This window comes from Siphateles boraxobius, unplaced genomic scaffold (assembly GCF_051911475.1).
Source record: "Siphateles boraxobius isolate OS27281-9 unplaced genomic scaffold, OSU_SipBor_1 65, whole genome shotgun sequence".
Taxonomy (NCBI): Eukaryota; Metazoa; Chordata; class Actinopteri; order Cypriniformes; family Leuciscidae; genus Siphateles; species Siphateles boraxobius.
The window spans coordinates 16,133,462-16,154,064 of record NW_027509192.1 but is presented as its reverse complement, the minus strand read 5'-3'; the positions used below and the strand labels follow the sequence as shown (position 1 = coordinate 16,154,064).

The 20,603-nt window shown below is 41.8% G+C and overlaps 1 protein-coding gene across 2 annotated transcripts in view; it reads right to left on the bottom strand.

The window, feature by feature from the left end:
- The window catches only part of lsp1a (lymphocyte specific protein 1 a), a 49,690-nt gene extending 42,920 nt beyond the window's left edge, over nt 1-6,770 (bottom strand). For both annotated transcript variants that reach the window (XM_077211352.1, XM_077211351.1), the window contains exon 1: nt 6,574-6,770. In XM_077211352.1, coding sequence (XP_077067467.1) covers nt 6,574-6,632 — 59 coding nt within the window. In that variant the 5' untranslated portion in view covers nt 6,633-6,770. The remainder of the gene's footprint in view (nt 1-6,573) is intronic.
- Nucleotides 6,771-20,603: the final 13,833 nt, after the last annotated feature.

The window sequence follows — 20,603 nt, the reverse complement described above, 5'->3', positions numbered from 1 at the left end:
ACTGTTTTAAAGTTCTCAGAAGGTTCTGCTGACTAGCAGATATGCTTTGCTGCAGCAAACATCTTACTTTAATGTAGGAATTTGACTTTTTGGAACGGTTTTCACTAGCAAAGAAAAATATACAATCTAACTGGCTGAATTTAGTTTTGAATACAAGTTACAGAATAATAGTTTCTTATTTATTGAACTGTTGTAGAAAAGCACTTGCAGCTGGGTCATTTCCTGTCTCAACAAGAGGTACTTGATCAGCAAAAAATGTGTTTTTTCTGGTGAAAGAAACACATAAATGAAGAAGAAAGGCAAAATATTAAATGTCATAGATGTATTATGTCTAAATTTTCATTTGGCATGTTTTGCAAAATGACAAAATATCTCTGAAACGTTCACGTTCATTCTTAATTACCATAAATCCCGCCCATTAAATCCGACTGACAACTATATATGGGCATCATATTATGACATGAATGCGAATGAAAAAGAAAAATTTCTCAGATGCAGAAATTGAAGTCTTATTATCAGAAGTTCATTCAAAACGCCACATTTTATTTTCAAGTGTACATAGTGGCGTATCGGCAGCATATTACAGATGCAGTCAATGGAGTTTCATCTGTTAATCGAACATTCCCAGAAGTGAGAAGAAAATGGTTCGACATTAAGCTTGAGAGCAAAAAACTAATTAGTTCACTTCGGAAAAATCGTATTAAAACTGGAGAAGAACCACCATCGCAGATGCCATTACTGGCTCTCATAATAAGAAAAAACTTATGTAATTACTATATATAATATTTTTTCAAAATGCTGTGTAAATATGTACCCGATTAAGGTGAATTAAATGCAGCCTTATTAATGAGCAAAACGTTCGGGTGTTAAGCGCACTATTTACGCGTGGCTGGGAGCAGGGGTAGATTTCTTGCGTAGCCTACCAACTAACATTTGGAAAATACGAACATTTTAATGAATCCGAAAATTTACGCCAGAACCACTTTACACACGATTTACACAAAAATTCGTTCTGCTCGTGTTTCATGAATGAGACCCATTAAGTATCTGCTGTGTGCAAAGTGACTTTAGAGAATTTAACAATTTATATTGAGATCCCAATATCTCTTAAATTGAACCATTCAGGGCCTTAAAAATATGGATACCAAAAGAAAAGTTTGTTAAACAAAAATGTAAAAGCATATTAAGAAATCTTGAGTTACAGGCATGCAAATTACAGGAAAAACACAAGAAGTGCTTTTCCCCATACACCGTTGGCATATAATGCAACAAAGATTGTTAAAGTCTACAGATTTTAATAGACCTGTCAATCTCTGTGTACAAATAAAATAATGACGCTACTATCTTTCTAAAGTCATTTATTCCACCATGTAATTTGGCTCCAAATCTCAGGTGAAATTTGTCATTTTGTTTGTCTTTCCTCGGAAAAAAATATAAACAAAATCTAAAAATTGAGCGGGGGAAGTTTCTGAAATTTGGTTGATTTGACACGGAATCACCCAATTACACTTGTAATCGAGATGTACCGAATACATTAGCATGGCTGCAGTTACCTGTGGCACTCTGCCTTCAACAATACTGGTACAAACCAGTTTACTCATTACCCAACTACATCTTGAAACCAACCATACAGTTTCACAAAGGGCTTATGGCAGAATCTGATCTGTCACACACAGTTCCCGTGGCTCTGATTATAGGCTGTTAATCACTCAGACGGGATTACTTCATTTTTTGGCAGAAGCCACTTGTATGATGTCAATCCTGCCAATGATGTCATTCAACATCAGATTTATTTACCACTATCAGTCTGATTATGTAGCCTTTTTCCTTTATGTCTGGAAATACCATCTTACAATAGTTATGGAAGTGAAAACAGATTTTCAGTCATGGTGAGCGTATTGTCAAACACAGACTGACAAAATGTTTCTCAGACCCATTTCTGAATTAAATGGAAACAATTAAGTGGGAGAGAAAGAAAGGGGAAAGAAAACAAGAGCCTGGCTTATATTCAGCATGTATCACCTCCCCTGACAATGTGTTGACTAAACTTCCACAGCCTGGTGCCCTGGGGCAGAAAGGATTTGGAAAGCTTCATAGATTGGGAAATGTTTTTCCCCATTGTTGCCTGCCCTAATTTACCACAGCCAAGTCTGGTCTTGCAGAGCACAGGATGAGCTACATGTGTCAGTCACAAATGGGTCACATGGAAGTTGACCTTCGACCTGAGTTTCCCTTTTCAGCTCTTAGCCTTAATTATTAAAGTGAAATCAGGTATCAGTAAATGCCCATTGTAAATGCTCTCCAGACAGGGAGTCATTATCATTGATTGAAGGCATGTATGACTTTCATTGTTCTGTGAAATACAAAAGGAGATATTTAAACTGTTTTTGACCATATAATGAAAGTCAAACGGGTTCAAGACAAACTATTTTTCATATGTTTTAAGTCATTTTTTTATAAAAAAAAACCTTCTATGTTCCACAGAAGAAAGAAAAGCATAAAGGTTTTCAACAACATGAGGTTGAGTAAATTATGTTTTGGGTAAACTACCCCTTTTAAAGCCCTGTTTACACCAGCAACTAAGCAACTGTCGATTTCTGGCAGCATCAGTGTGAGTATGCTCTCCCGTGGCTTCATGGGATTGTGTAGTGTGCACTGGATTTGCACTTCAGAATCTTGCCAGAAGTGCAATCTGGGTACTTTTTGCCTTTTATAAATTTATTTGAACATACTACTTTGTCATATACTGGTTTTCACCTACTATATAGTAGATAATAATGCACATTTGAATGCAGCCAGGGTAAATATTTTAATTTTGGGGTTATATGAGGCCTGTTTACACTGACAGAAACTGGATGTCGTTCATTTTTCAAGAAGACAAGACAATATAGCGATCAAGTAAATGTTACTGGGATTTACAGTGATTTCACTGTTCTAAACAAAGTGTCTCTGCAGTGCCCACATCAAAATTTTGCATATAATTAGATTATTATGAAATTCATACAATAAATGTTGTTTTGGGACTGTTCAATGTGGAGTTATATCGCTACGTGAACGCTGATGTATAAACACCTAGCCCTAGTTGTAAGACTAAACCTGACATAAACTGTAAACTTGGGCCACAAATCTGATTGGTTGATTGGAATGTTGTTCCAGGATCAATAAAGTTAGTGATCCAGGAACATGTTGTACTCTGTGAAATCAGGTTCACCTAAAATGTCCTAAAAATGTGTGTGAGAAAAGCACATGTGATGTTACATTTACCTCAGCAAAGTCATTCAATCCTGTTAGCTTGAAGAAGAAAAAAACTGTTAGAGAAGCATATATTGTTTTGTGTTTGTTTACAGCGAAGCAAAACCTTCTGTTTGAGATTTGAATGATGGATGCTGTTATTTTCTTCCTCTATCATTTTATATCTGAATTGAAGGGCAGCTGTGAGGTTTATTGACTCTGCGAGTCAGATGATGTCATCCTAACGACAGATTTAAAGAGCAAAGGAGAGTTATTTTCCCAGGCATGTTAGTATCTTCCTGCTGTCAGTGTGTGGTCACATCACTGCAAACCTCACATACGTTTTCCAGTGTTTCCTAAACGGCTGAAGACATTTCAAAGCACTGATATAAGCTGTGGAAAGTGTGCCGTTATGAATCATGAGGATTGTAACATCTGTAAATATTTAATTTTATCGGAGAGTTCTAAAAAAGTTTTAGCACACTATAAAATGAGAAGATAGATTCCTAAATTACTCACACTTAAACATTAAAGTTCCAAAAGAGGGGTTTCACACACTTTTTATTTCCCCAAAGTTTTTAGTTATTTTTTTTTTGTTATATTTTTTTTTTTCTTAATGTGAAGGACATTTAAAAAATCGAAATAACTATTTTTCAGTATAAAGAACCTTTTATTTTAATGGTGACGTTCAATCGATTTTAAAGGTTATTTATGGAACAATAGATGCCAAAAAATGAACCTTTAGTTTAAAGAGTGTAGCTGGTCTTTGAAAATGTGCATAACATGCAATAAAAAGGCTCTGGAATGGGATTGTGATTGATTTGACTCGTGTATGTTTACATCTTTATTTGAAATGTACAGTTTACTTTTAAAGTGAGCTATATATATATATATATAATGTAGTTTATGTTTCTCTGTATTTCTATGGCCAAGGAATAGACGTATTCTTCTAATTTCAAATGATTGGCATCCTAAAATATACAGTACTAACCTGAATGTTACCTCTTATCTCATTTCTCACTGCCTAGAGCCTACCTTTAGTGGCTCATCTTACCCCACTCCCCCTATGTATACGTCTTTAATGCTTAACTAAACATAACCATTGCCCTCAGTGTTTATTCTACTCTGCTGCCTAAAACCTTCGGAAAAGCATACTGCCACAGGGATGGTAAAGTTTATTCCCCCTTTCAGTCAAACGGCTAAGCCTTCTGCATTCCAGCAGCTCTTATCAGAGAATCGTAAATAGAAGAGCGGCTCACGTAATGTCCACAGATCAGGGGGTCACGGTTTTGACCACAATGAGAAAGAGGTTTCGTGCAAGACACAAACATTAGTGTAAAATTTGTGCATAACAGAATCAACACCACAAAACCAAAAATGTACATCCTGCCAAATCTAAAATGATTTTGCGGTTAGAGTCACAGTGACGTGCTGTGTGTAATGTACAATCTGTAGAGGTTGTAATGGTTTTCAAAACACTTTGACAAGTGTATAAAAATACTGCATACACAGTGTTGCAATTGACATATCCGGGATGTGACGCAGCGGTTCTGATGAATGTAGGCCGTTAATAGATAAAGCAGCTTGTTGAGTGTGAGAAAAAGCTGATTTTTGGCAGCTCTGAAAAGCCTTCAGGGAATAAATCATCTCTGCCATTAACGCAACCTGTTTGTGTTTGACAAAGCACACCTGATCCACCTCAAATCCTTTTTGTACAGAAGTTAAAAATTGTTTTCCTGATTTGTTATCGCAGCATTTTTTAATTTGTCAAATCAACTAGATAATTTATGTGGATCAGATAACATAATATTTTGAGTTTCTGTTGATTAAACTAATCTCCTTCATTGCATTAACTCAATTATTCTAACTTCAATGAACTTAAGCAACCAGGTTACTTACTTTTTTTTAAACCAATAATATTTGTTTACAGTGTACGCATCCTGAGAAGTTACGCTATCTTATCAGTTTAAAAACTCCTTTTTTGTTCCATGGAAGAAAGACAGTCATGCAGGTTTTGAAAGACATGAGGGGTAAACAATGACTATCATTTTTAGGTGAACTAAGTTTAGTGAACACTTTCTGTGACTAATTTCCGGGGGAATTCTGAAGACAGGTTTATGTTGTAAACAAAAAAAAGTCCCTTCATAGATATGACACATTTAAATTTTGGTTACTTTTCTTAAAAATATCTAACTAGGAGTAATACGTAATTAATGTGTCGAAGATAACATATTTAAATAGTATTGTTTATCAAATGTATTTAGGTTTGAATAACTCAAGGATCAAGGAAAGAGTATCGCCTTCTGTGCATGCAAAACAGATGGGTAGTTCACCACTGAATTTTTGGGTGTTTAAATTAGTACATTGTGAAATGGTAGTTTCATTGTTTACAGTAAATAAACCTACAGTTTTCTACCTAAATTATAGTTGGCTTGTAACACCTTTAGAGATAACCGGTCATATTGATGTGTGTCATTGCCAATTAATGTCAACAGGTCACATCTTTAATTAGGTGCCCTCAACCTTCTCCTTCCTCCCTTCTCCTGTCCCATCATCTATCCACAATCCCACAGCACAAACAATAAACACTCATCTGGAACCCTGACAAAATTACATCTTATAAAAGCCAAAGTAAACAATACATCATGCATTTCTCTATAAAGACAACAAGGCATGAAGGTGTGAGACAAATTGCTAGAATGTAGTAAAATGTGCTGAGAGTTAATTATTATATTCGATATACTATATGTAAATCAATCTTAGTATGTGTTCAGGTCTTCTTTAGGTGTAAACATCTGTTTTTGCCTATTTGTTAAGCAATCATAATCACAATGTTGTTGGCATTTAAATACGTGTCATTTTAGCTAATTTTATCAGATCATATTAATTGAGAGACATTTGGGAATTGAGGGATTATCCATAGTTTGAAAATTATATTGGACAAATGATTTAATGCTTATTTTGATTTTTTTTAAATAAAAAACTAAGAAATAACGACCAGTTAAAGGACCTAAGAAATACAGCTTCCATTATATGTACAATTTAACCTAACTTCTTAATGTTATATCAACTAACCAAATACAAACATTTCCATTACCCAAATGTAAAAAGTTTATAATCCCATAACAAAGGATGACAGGATCTTGAAGAACACAACATGGCATTTAATATATATATGCATTAAATATTTACATGAATTAAAAAACTTAAATCCAAACAATAACCCTATCATTACCCACAAAACTGACATTAGCAATTGCATAAGAACAATGAAAACAAACTATATGTCCATCATCATAAACCTTAAATTTGATGTGAAAATCTGGTATACAAATTCCTCACCTCAAGAGGTTCTGCAAACCTTGCTTGCTGGAGTTTCGTCTCATGAATGCACTTGACATTGTTCTTTCTTCTCCGAGCTTCTTTTTTTCTGGGATGTTTTGAATTCCGTGGAATCTGATTCACAAAGACTCCCTCACACTTTCCTTGGACGCTCAGCTTTTGAGAAGAGATCCACGCGGCACTCAGTCTCATCTCAGAGACTGGCTTTAGTCACACACTGTCCCCTCCTTCTCTCCTCCTCTTTTTTTCCCTTTCCTGCATGTGGTTCTCATTGAGAGAGCTCAGACCATAACCTAACATCTTTTCCCCCTCCTTTTCCCTCTTTTTCGGGGTCATGTGGCCATCTCAGGGGAAAATGTAAGTTGATACCCCCCACCCCATGCTATGAATCCAGCCCCCCCACATGACCCCTGTCCCAAACCCAGAATTCAGCCTTTCTTTTACTCTGTTTACATTGGTAACAAAGTTCCCAGACATGCTTACAAACAAACTTCAGGATGCATTTTGATTCTCCCTATTGCTCTTCTCATATACTTGCAGGATCAATCATTCTTGATGATGACATAATTACACTACCGTTCAAAAGTTTTTTTTTTTTTTTTTAAGAAATTAATACTTTTATTCAATTGATCAAATGTGTCAGCAAAGGCAATTATAATGTTACAAAAGATTCTATTTCAAATAAATGCTGGGGTTTTTTTGGCACTTTCTGTTCATCAAAAAATCCTGAAAAATAAATAAATCTGCGTAAATTTAAAGGAGGGAAACTGCTGAAAATTCAGCTTCCCTTTTAAGGGAACTCGAGCTGCGTCGAGATGCTGTGGGAACGCCCCTGCGTGATTGCGAACCTATGAAGCACCTATGAAATCAGTCCAATGGCGTGATGGAACATCATGTGACGTCGTAGACCAGGAAGCTATAAAGCACCCCTGGAAACAGACCGGGCTAGCTTCTGTGCCTTCAGCAAGCCCTCTGTGTGAATCTGTCCCTGTCTATTTATTGTTGTTTGTCCACAAGCTAGACAGGACTATAATGGCGAGCAAACAGCTTTGGATCATGTGTTTGTCCCTGCCCTCGCTTCATTATGAGTGGGGACACACGCGATTCATGTGTTGTTTGTTTGGGAGTGGAGCATGCACAGTCAGCTCTAGTAAAAGGGGGCTGACAGTGTTCATTCATAAATTCCCGACGTGTAACATCTGCACTATCGACAGTTTTAGCTCTGCTCCTGTTGGCTTTCTTCTGGAGGGAAGAAAGTCAATAAAGATTCTTTGGCTCGGATCTCTCGTTTGCTGAGGCAGCGCGTAGATTACGGGTCTGCAATAAAGATTCTGTTACTCGATCTCATATCTCACGTTTGCTGAGGAAGCGCGTAGATTACGGGTCTGCATCTCTACAATAAGAATCTAATGGCTCAGATTGCGCGTCTGCTGAGGCAGCGCATAGAACATGGGAATTTATAATATATAAAATTGTCTGGTTGATATTTGGCTGCATTTAATTTTTGAGAAAATTAAATATATACTCATCGGATCTTTGAGGAGTAAATGTCTGTATTAAATGTACTATTCAGTTTTTTCATCCAGACTGTGTTTACTTGTCTGGTTGATATTTGGCTGCATTTAAATTTTGAGAACATTAAATATGAACTCATCTTATCTTTGAGGAGTTAGATGTCGTGGGGTGGTGATGGCGCAGTGGATAAGACACATGCCTTTGGTGTGAGAGACCCGGGCTCGAATCCACTGTGAGACACCAATGTGTCCCTGAGCAAGTTGCCTTAACCCCCAATTGCTCCAGAGGCGTGATACCTCTGAAATATAGCAATTGTAAATCGCTTTGGATAAAAGCGTCAGCTAAATGAAAAAATGTAAATGTCTGTATTAATATACTATTCAGCTTTGTCATCCAGACCGTGTTTACTTGTCTGGTTGATATTTGGGTGTATTTCATTTTTGAGAAAAAGTAGTCTTTTAGTAGTCTAAGTCATAGTCGTCTTGGGATGAGACAGATCTGAGGAAAGTCGTTATCTCGAAGAAGGCTTTGACTCAGAAGAAGTCCTGACGCTGCGGCCGTCAGACTTCTGAGGGCTTTCCCCTCCGGGGAGAAACGGTTTCCACCTCATCTAAAAACGGTGCCCATTTCTCCTCAGCGCCCACTCGAGAGACTGCTCCCCTTAGTAGATTTTCTGGCAGTGTGGAAGCTACTGCCAAATATATCTCATTGGGACCTGCTAACTATAGAAATGGTTACAGAATTCAGTTCGGTTCTTCCGCCCAGATTTCTAGGGGTCCTCCCTACGTGGTGGACCCCGAGCAGGTTCTGGTTATGGAGCAAGAAGTACAGACTCTTCTGCGAAAGGGGGCTTTAGAAAGGGTTCCTTCTCCCAGTGGGGACTCAGGGGTTTAAAGCCGTTACTTCATTGTTCTAAAGAAGGATGGAGGCTTACATTCAAACAGTGTATCACAGATTCAGTCCGAGGACTGGTTTGTCACGATAGATTTGAAGGGCGCGTCCTTCTATGTAGCCATCCGTCATCATCACAGGAAGTCCCTTAGGTTCGCTTTCGGGGGCAAAGTGTACCAATATCGGGTTCTTCCCTTCGTCCTAGGTAAAACTAGGCCAGTCATCGACTGTTGGGTCTCATGGCAGCTGCGTCCAACGTAATAACTTTTGGCCACCTGTACACGAGACCACTGCAGTGGTGGCGCAGAACCAAGGGGTTTTCTCCGAGGGGAAATCTTTTTTGCATGATCAAGGTCACGCGGCGATGCCTACATGCCTTAGTCATGTGGAAGAAACCTTGGTTCCTCGCCCAAGGCCCAGTGTTGGGGGCTTCTTGTCATCGCGTAATGCTAACGACAGATGCTTCCTTAACAGGTTGGGGGGCGATCATGAGTGATCACTCGCCGCAAGGTCTGTGGCAGGACCATCTACTTTCTTAGCACATAAATCAGCTAGAAATGATGGTTGTGTTTTGAACTCTCAAACAGTTCCTACCAGACCTGAGGGGCCATCATGTGCTTGTCCACATTTCCCCGATCTCTCCGCTCCAGGGAGTTCTGGAGAGAGTTCGCCGGGACGGGGCCCGTCTTCTGTTAACCCTCTGAGGTAGTCTCGCTTTTTTTCTTATCAGTCCAAAAGAAACTCAAAATACTCTGTTGATTTTGATCTTACATATTAAGTGTTGTACATCATTAGATCCTGATAAGTGTCTATTTTTTTTTGTGCATACTCACAATAAAAATAAAGTGTTGTGCTTGTCGCCAAATAAAGAAAAAAAAACCATGATCCGCGTTCTGCCTTCTCTCTGTCAGTTAAGTCCATTCTGAAACGCGTCCGAAAATTAACTGTAATTCCGCGAATACTTGTCATACAGGCACGAGTGTTTTTCCATAATGAAGCTTGAACTCTCTGCTTTTAAATTAATTCATTTATATAAAAAAATAAATATTCTCAGTTTATGTAATCTGTATGAAAAGAGAGAGATGTCAGTCTTTTTCTTTCCAGCTCATTATACCTGATTACGCGTTAATGTGCCACGCCCACGGAGAGGTATTCAAACGCAAATGATCTAAGGCAAGCCATTCAAACATGCCAACACCCACCAACTGGATTATAAAACACATCATGTTTAGTCAGTATCTTACTACAGCTGTGTACACAGCGTATCCCTACGCTGTGAGCAATAATACTATCTGTATTATTTTATTTAGTTTTTTATTTTATTTATTATTATTTTAATAATACTATCTGTATATTATTATCTGTATTCTACCCTGGAGAATGTACCAGAAGTGCTGGTAGTTTCATTTCGAGGAGCATAGGATCCAGCTGATGTAGTAAGTCATTTATTCTTAAGTGCTTTGTTCTAATCGCGATATTGAATAGTGTCTGACTGTAAACAGCAAAAAGACTGTTTAAATATGAATTGCGTGTCTGTGTGTAGGCTAAATGATGAATGTACGGCACAGGCGCGCGCGCGCTTTGTTTACTACAGTTATACAGCGCGTGTCTGTGCCGTTCATTCACTCTCGCACCTACATTAGTAAACGTTATGTTTACATGAACACATCCAAACTATATTGCTATAGCCTACTAAGATGAGTAAAAATAGACTGAAATATGTTGAAATAAAATGTCTGTATAAGCAACACACTGCAAATTCACATGTATATGCTAATATATCATACACAATATGTTACAAATATTGTAACAAATACTAAATATGAATGTTTAGACAAGATTTTGTGATTAGTTTTGGATAGATTATAAAGTTTTGACTGTAAAAAAAGACTACTGTCACATTAAATAGGTACGCTTTTGTTCACCAATTTTTGCTCATAGTTAAATATACTATAGTATGATGTTTTGTCAAAAATAAAGTAGGTATATTGAATTATCAACTAAGATGTTATTATAGTGTTTGTTCCAATATTCAAACTAATGAATCCTTGCCTTTTTTAATATGTATGATAAAATGTATACTTTCTACAAAGAAATACACTTGAAATATTGTTAAAATTGTAATTGTTGTTGTAATTGTAACCTATTTGTTTTTGGTTACAATTTCTAATTGTAAAATATGTATATATAGATCATTTCTTTTGTCCTTCCATTCTTTGGGACCCTGTGACACAGCTGTGTGAAAGGGATAATTAATATGCAGCTCATTATGAATGTGGCACATTATCTGGCCTTTGTCTTCTTAGGTGTGAACACGCCTCCACGCATATTGCCTTTCCAAACAAAAGGTGTCTTTTAAAATTTAAATCAATGTATTGTTTTGTGTAAATGATTAGGCAGGATGATTTTCAGATCATTTTGAAGCAAAAATTCTAGGCAACAACACCCATTAGTCAAAAGTCTTGTGGACACATATTTAGTTTGTGTTTTGTGGCCTTATTTCAGACACTTTAAGTTTTAGTTTCTTCAATAACCACGCATAAACATTATTCTCTAAAAAATACAAACATGCTCACATATTACGGTAGCCCCGTTTGTGCTATATAGAGTGAATTTACACCTTTGCCATTAACATGCTTATAAATAACTGAAAAAAGCACAAAAATCAGAGCATGTCAGAACACCTCAAGAATCCAAAAAACCCTTAGACCTCAGAGGGTTAATAGCCCCGTTTTGGCAGGCGAGGGTACGGTTCGACGGACCCAAAGTCCCTCTTCGACGGCTCTCCTCTGGAGATTCCGCTTTGGGGGGGATTTTTTCTCTCAGTCGAGCGGGTTGATCCTTCACCCCCGCCCAGAATAGTGAAAACGTCTCTGGTTACGTATGTAACCCTAGTTCCCTGAAGGGAACGAGACGCTGCGTGACAACGCTTTGGGAACGCCCCTGCGTGAGTGCGTCATGAAGCACGTATGAAATCAGTCCAATGGCGAGACGGAACGTCATAGGCGGGTGACGTCATCGACCAGGAAACTATATAAGCACCCCAAAACACAAGCGCGTCAGCTTCTGATAAGACTGAAGCAAGTGCTCAGGGGCATGCTGGGAGTATGGCATAGACACGCAGCATCTCGTTCCCTTCAGGGAACTAGGGTTACATACGTAACCAGAGACGTTCCCTATCAGGGAACTCGAGCTGCGTGACAACGCTTTGGGAACGCTAATACCAACGTCGCCATACGAGCAAGTGTCCGTCGTGTGAAGTCAGAGCGCACATTCGGTCGAAAGCACCTGCGCCCCTGGAGTGGAGCTGAAGTCGAGATGATAAAACTTCACGAATGTGTGTGGTGAGGACCAGCCTGCCGCATCACAAACATCCTGGATTGATACTCCTGACAGGATAGCCTTAGAGGCAGCCATACTCCTGGTTGAATGAGCCCGGACAGCCAAAGGAGAAGGCTGACCGGCAGACTCATAGGCAAGTGAGATGGCCTCGACCACCCACTTGTTCAACCTCTGCTTAGATACTGGACAGCCCTTCTTAGGGGGTCCAAAGCAAACGAATAGCTGTTCACTCTTTCTCCACAGGGCAGCCCTGTGGACGTACGCATCTAGGGCCCTAACAGGGCAAAGCAGATTTAATTTCTCTTGGTCCGACGTCAGAAATGGAGGAGGACAGAAAGCCTGCAGTACAATAGGCCTGACCACATAGGTTGGTACCTTGGGAACGTATCCCAGCCTAGGGAGGAGGAAAGCCTTCACCATGCCTGGTGCAAATTCCAAGCACGAGGGAGAGACCGACAGAGCTTGGATATCTCCTATTCTTTTTAATGAAGATATAGCCAGAAGAAAGAGTTATAGCCAGAAAAAAGTTTTAAGAGTGAGGAATTTCTCCGAAACTTCTTCAATGGGCTCGAACGGTGCTAGAGAGAGACCTTCTAGAACAACCGGCAGGTCCCATGTCGGCACCCTCGTGCGAACTGCTGGCCTCAGCCTCAGAATGCCACGAAGGAAACGGGTTACAAGTGGGTGTCTCCCGAGAGAAGTACCACTCAAAGGGACGTGGTAAGCAGATAAGGCCACCATGTACACCTTCAGTGTGGAGTGGGATAACCCTGTGGAGAAACGCTCCTTAAGGAATTCCAGCACTGCACCCACCGGGCAGTTAACTGGGTCCAGCTGGTGTTCTCCACACCAAGAGGTGATTATTTTCCACCTCAAGGAATATAATTTCCTAGTGGCCGGAGCTCTGGAGTGGAGGATGGTCTCCACGACCTCAGTCGAGAGACCAGATTCTATGAGCTGGGCCCCCTCAGAGGCCAAGCCCACAACCTCCATAGATCTGGGCGGGGGTGAAGTATCGACCCGCTCGCCTGAGAGAGAAGGTCCCTCCTCATCGGAATCTCCAGAGGAGAGCCGTCGAGGAGAGAAATTAGGTCCGCAAACCAAACTTGGGCCAGCCAGTACGGGGCTACCAACAGTAGACTGACCCCGTCCCGGCGAACCCTCTCCAGAACTCCTGGGAGCAGAGCAATCGGGGGAAATGCGTACAGGCGTGACCTCGGCCACTCCTGTACCATCGCGTCCAACCCCAGAGGGGCTGGAGGACTTAGGGAAACCCACAGTTGGCAGTGTGATGTTTCCCTGGATGCAAATAGGTCTACCTCGGCACGACCGAAATGTTTCCATAGGAGCTCCACCACCTCGGGGTGGAGTCTCCACTCCCCGGGCCTCAGCCCTTGCCTCGACAGGATGTCTGCCCCCTGATTCAAATACCCCGGGATATAAATCGCCCTCAGTGAAAGAAGCTTCCCCTGGGACCATAGAAGGATCTGGCGAGCCAGCTTGTATAACGGGCGCGAACGCAGACCCCCCTGATGGTTTATATAAGAGACCACCGATGTGTTGTCTGACCGGACAAGAACATGGTGACCTCTCAGGTCTGGGAGGAAGTGTTTCAGAGCCTGAAACACCGCCATCATTTCTAGACAATTTATGTGCCAATGAAGATGATGGTACTGCCACAGACCCTGGGCCGAGCGACCACTCATGATCGCCCCCCAGCCTGTGAGAGAGGCGTCCGTCGTTAGTGTTACACAACGACACGGAGCCCCCAACACAGGACCTAGGGACAGGAACCAAGGTTCTTTCCACATAGCCAGAGCACGGAGACACCGTCGCATGACCCTGATCTTGCGGAGCGGGTTTCCCCTCGGGGAGAACCCCTTGGTCCTGAGCCACCACTGCAGTGGTCTCATGTACAGCAGGCCGCAAGGTATAATGTTGGACGCTGCTGCCATCAGACCCAGAATCCTGTGATATTCTTTTACAGTGAGTGACTGGCCTAGCTTTGCCTGTTTGACGGCTAAGAGAATCGAAGCTATACGAGCAGGAGACAGACGTGCCTGCATCGTCGTCGAATTCCAAACCACGCCCAGAAAAGTGGTCCTCTGTACTGGAGAAAGCACACTCTTCTTGGCGTTGAGCCTCAACCCCAACTTTTTGATATGGGTGAGAACGACATCTCGATGCCGAATCGCCTGATGCTCCGATTGAGCAAGAATCAACCAATCGTCGATAAAGTTTAAAATGCGGATGCCCTGGAGTCGCAGCGGAGCCAGAGCTGCATCCATACATTTCGTGAAAGTTCGGGGAGACAGTGCTAGGCCGAACGGAAGAACCCGATACTGGTACGCTTCGCCCCCGAAAGCGAACCTCAGGAACTTTCTGTGTTGTGGAAGGATGGAAATGTGGAATTACGCGTCCTTTAGATCTATCATGACAAACCAGTCCTCGGACCTGATCTGTGACATGATCTGCTTGAGAGTAAGCATTTTGAATTTGAGCTTCCCTACTGAGCGATTTAACAGGTGCAGATCTAAAATTGGACGCAACCCCCCATCCTTTTTCGGAACGATGAAATATCGGCTGTAATAACCCAACTCTCTGCTGGGAGGAAGAACTCGGTCTATAGCCTCCTTCAGCAGCAGTTTTCACCTCCTGTTCCATAACCAAAGCCTGCTCGGGGCCCACCACTGTGGGCAGAACCCCTCTGAAGCGAGGCGGGCGTGATCTGAACTGAATCGCGTACCCCTTCTCGATAGTCTGCAGGACCCAATGAGATACATTTGGAAGGCTTTTCCACTCTGCCAAAACTTCTACTAAGGGTACCAGTCTCTCGAGACTGGCCTCTGGAATATTATGAGTGGCAGACACAGTGCCCTGTCACGCCCCGGCACGCAGGCGGGGTTGCCAGAACGGGCCCCTGAGGGCACCGAGAGAGAACGGGCGCTGTGTACTGCGGTGAACACCTTTCTCTCTTGGTGTGGACCACCCTCAGTACCCTGACGTTTCTGGCGTCAGGGCTTCTTCTTCGACGAAGCCTTCCTGGCGACAATAACCGTCCTCAGATCGGCCTTGCCCCTGGAAGACCTCGTCTGAGAGCGCCGCGTCTCGGCCCAGTCTTGCTGGAGAGGAGCACGAGACGCGACACTCCTTTTCTGTTGCGCCCGGTGTGAGGAGCTACTCGACGGCCAGGACTGCTCCCGCCCAGCAGCCCCGGAGACATGAACACGGAGGGGGAGAAATTTCTGGAGCGCTGCCGCCTGCTTTTTCTCTTTCTGAAACCTCTCGATGACCGAATTCACTGAGTCACCGAAGAGGCCAGCAGTTGAAAGCGGGGCGTCCAGGAGAAAAGATTTTTTCTTTCATGTTGGATAAATTCAACCATAAGTGTCTCTCCGTTGCCACCATGGCTGCCATAGAACGGCCCACTGATTTGGCCGTCTCCTTGGCGGCACGGAGAGATAGATCTGCTGCCTGACGTAATTCTCGAATTACGTCAGCACTAATTTCATCCCCCTCACTCATATCTTTTAATAGGTCTGCTTGATATGCTTGTAATATCGACATAGTATGTAAGCACGCTGCCGCTTGACCTGCCGCCGAGTAAGCTTTGCCCACCAAAGCCGAGGTATTTCTTAATGGCTTTGTGGGCAATGCCGGTGTCTTAAATGACGATGCCGTATCTGGAGATAGATGGCTCGCTAGCGTTTCTTCAGCCTTAGGCATCGCCCCATAACCATAATTCTTAGCCCCAGAAATATTTGAATAAACAGATGTTTGCTGGCTAAATATTCTGGATGACACTGGTCTTTTCCATGACCTCGACACCTCGGTGTGGAGGTCAGGAAAGAATGGAAGACACCGGCGTGGAGGTGCAGCACGAGACGGCAGAAATCTTTCATCTACTTTTTGAACGAGATTCCTGTCTATCAGCTGGCCACTCGATGCTTAATTTTTCTACAGCACGAGTGAGCACCTCCATAAGCTCCTCACTAGCAGGAGACTGAAGTGACGAGTCCCCAGTCTCTGCTGTATCAATACTTTCAACATCCAGATCCTCAGAACTGGATAATTGAAGTGATGGTGCCTCAGCCTGGGGGGAAGAAACCGCAGCGCATGCTTCCACACCCGGATCTGAGGCACTGGATCTACCAGGTAAAGGCAGAGATAAGGCAGAGCCCGTCTCATTCCCCGCTGATAGATCCATTTGCGATCCCCATGATTGAAGCCTCCGCTTTGCCTCGGCAGCAGCGGGACCCGAACCGCGGGGAGCGCGCACCGAACCACTCTCCTCGAAGAGGGCTCGGCGGGAGCGGAGCGTTTTCATTGACATACGCTCGCAATGCTCGCAACCAGCTCCCTCGAGAGCTGACTGGGCATGCTGGACTCCCATACAAACAACATCGTGAGTGTACCCACCCGTGATATAACGTGGGCAGGGATGAACACACTTTCTGAACTGCTGTTCGCTCGCCATATTATATATATATATCGTCTCTTTATAGTTTTTTTATATGTGAAAAACTCCTACCTAGCAATTTCTAAGGACAGACAAAAACACTTTGAGACCTAGACTGATATATTCACACACAGAGCGCTTGCTGAAGACTCAGAAGCTGACGCGCTTGTGTTTTGGGGTGCATATATAGTTTCCTGGTCGATGACGTCACCTGCCTATGACATTCCGTTTCGCCATTGGACTGATTTCATACGTGCTTCATGATGCACTCACGCAGGGGCGTTCCCAAAGCGTTGTCACGCAGCTCGAGTACCCTGATAGGGAACTTTGGGCTTAGCCTCTGAGGGTGCCCAGCTCATAAGTTCAGGTTTCTCAACTGAGGATGTTGAGACCATCCTCCACTCCAGAGCTCCCTCCACAAGGAAACTCTACACCTTGAAGTGGATATTGTTCACTTCCTGTTGCGCAGAGCACCAGCTGGACCCAGTTATCTGCCCTGTGGTTGCAATGCTGGAATTCCTGCAAGAGCGTTTCTCTGCAGGTCTGGTGTACACACTAAAGGTGTACATGGCCTACCACATCCCTTTGAGTGGTGTATCCTTGAGGAGACACCCTCTAGTAACGTTTCCTTTGGCACTGTGAGGAGTCAGACCAAGAGACTAGGAGTATGGCTGCTTCTAAAACATTACCGTCAGGAGATTCCCTCCAATATCTTTGTGATGTGAGATTTTAACAGAGGTATGTGTGTTGAACACCAATGAAGACAATCTTAGCATCTGTTAGATTTAATAGTAGGGTGAAAATGTTTTTTTCCGCTATTTTCGTCTTCCGGGTTTAAAATCTTCATTGTGTCCACGTCACTGGCTGTGACGTGGCAGAGCACTGTTAGTGCATTGATGACTCATCGGTGTCTCATAATTATTAATGAGACTGAGTTTTCATATCCTATGAGAAGACACTGTCTCTTAATTATTCCTGAACATTTTTTATGCATTTTCATCAAATAAAAGCCTTGGTGAGCTTAAGAGACTCCAAACATTTGAAAGGTAATGTTTCTTCAACTTTTTTGCCCCAGGTGTTGATTTTTACTAAAATAGGTTTCACATTTTATCATTTTGTTATATGAAGGTCAACATTAAAACTGTCTTGGAAACTTTTTAGTATGCATTTACATTACATTTCCATTTATGCATTTAGCATTTTATCCACAGAGGAACAAATTCAATTTCTCACAGAGGCACATCATTCCTTCATTTATTGTTGCTATTTTTAAAATTAATTTAAAATAATTTAAAATAATTGATTTGTTCTACTCTTGTCCCAGACCAAAACTCTCAAATAAAACAAAGAGAAAATATTATTTTGTGTGTGTGTGTCCTTACCAATCAAGCTGCACTATCAAATTATGCACAAATGTGAAAATATTATTTAGTTGCTTGTATTTCGGATAAATAATAGGATATGAAATGCTAGATACGATAATACCTTTCAGCAAGACAAAGAGTCAGCCATTTTATCCCTAAAAAATATTTTTTTATCACTGTCATTTCCACTACAGAATAATATTAAACACAAATAGAGAATTTGAGATGTGGTAGAATTGACATTGTGGTGGAAATATTCATTATTAAAAAGAAACCGAAAAATGTTTATTTTTTTAAAGTTGAGAGGGCCAAAATGCCCACATTTTAAGAAACACAAATACAGGGTTTTCAGGCAAAAAGTTTCAAAATATACTTTTTTTATGAGTGACTTATGAGTGATAATGTGTTTTCATATTTGTCAATAATCTAGAAATGGTGAAATGGTGACCAGTCACAGCACATAGAACATGTGCTGGCGAAAAAGAGGGGGCTGAGGGGTGCAAGGCTTTACAGGATCGAACACCACCAGTCTGGCCCTCTTGAGACCCAGGAACAGAGGAATTTGCTCTTTCCCGGGTACCGCTGGGCTCTGGGAACAAGCGGCGGAACAGCAACCACCTGAAGAGGTCATTCCCCCATCCCTGGGTGGCCTGTGTCAGGGCCTTACGCTTGCCTCCTGGATTGGCAGTATCTGACACTGGCCGGGCAGCCTTCCTGCGGCTGGCTCCACGCTGAGGCCTGGGTTACCCTTGTGCATGTCCATGAGTGCCCTGGCCTGCTAGACCTGTAGCGACGCCATGGCATGCAAAGAGGCTTACCCACAGACCGCAATTTAAGCTATTTCAACATAGCTTAAATTTCTGGATCTGGCTCGGACAACGTTACACTCCCAGAGAGAGATAACACAGCCGAGTCATCATTTGAGCTCACCCTCCGATGCTGCAATCGGCATCCTGTCCTCCCATTACAGAGGGACCAGCGCACTCAACGGGGGCTCCAACGGCTGCAGTTTGATAGAGGAGTGAGGGGCCCACAGGGATTGGTTAACGGGCAGGGAACCCTCACTATGATCCTCTGATCACCCATCCCACACAGCGCAATGGGGTAATAGGGACTCCACCTTCACGCATGAAGGCGAGTCTCGATCTCAACACTGCGATAGTCATGTTCTCACATGAGAACATGAACTATCCACAAAAGCTGCTTCAGCGTGCTGAATATATAAATATATATATATATATATATATATATATATATATATATATATATATATATATATTTTTATTTTTTTATTTTTTTATATACACATAAAAATACACCCTTCAAACACGTGATTCAACCATTGTGACTGTCAGAGGGGGACAGGGAACGACCGCATCCAGATTTCAAAATCAATATGTTTTCACCCTCTCTGGTCTCATTTACTCCCTGGTTCACCACGCACAGACACATTCACACACATAAACACATCTACTGAGGCAACAGCATTGTTAACCCGGTAACTATGGTAAACTATGCACCATTCAGGCCTGTATGAGTGTTTAGGTCTCTCTCCAGACAATAACGGCACTCAGGATTTGCAGTCCTCAACACTTTACTCAGCCTTGTTTAACAAGTCCGGCCCTCACTTAAACACTGGCCCACAAGCCCACACAGAGAAAGGGGAATGTGGATATCAGGAAGAAATAAAGTCCTTCAGTTACGCTATCTGAAGCTAATTAAAGGAATAGTTTAAAAACCCAAAAAGGAAAATTATTTTGCTTAAGCCTGAGAAACACCCCTTACAAAAATAAGTATACTTCAAGTTAATTTTATTAAGTATATTTTTAATTATAGTTTATGTAGTAAATATCAATGTACTAGAAGTATACTTTTTAGTGTACTTTTTCAATACTACTTGGGACTAAATTGGCCCCCTTTTTAGAGTATAAAATTATACTTTTAAGTATACTTTAAATGTAACAACTTGGGGTACTATACTTGGGGTCCTAATAGGTGCGACGCAAGTGTTTTTTGCTAGTTTCAGTCTGACGCAGTTGTCATTTTCACGTCCTGCGCCACGTTGTTTAAATAGCAAATTCATTTACGCCCATTTGTGCGCCCATGGGCATGCTGGTCTGAAAACGAGGTGTGTTCAGGTGCATTGTTGGCGTGTTGCCATTTTGAGGCAACTGAAACAGACCAACAAAAGGTCTTTGACCGCCTTTGACCAACAAAACCATTAACCATTGACTGGTCTAAAGTCAATGGCGCAGTTTTTATTTATTTATTTGGCCTATAGGCGGGTGCACAACTCTCGTACATTCTCCTTATTACACAAACAGGCAGCAGCACACAAACTAGCCAAATATTAAAAATGAAAGGATTACTTTATAAAAGATTATTATGTGAACATAAATATTTGGTAGAATCCAGCTTGTCCTTTTTTGTAAGGGTCACTTGATTTTTTTTTCTGTAAT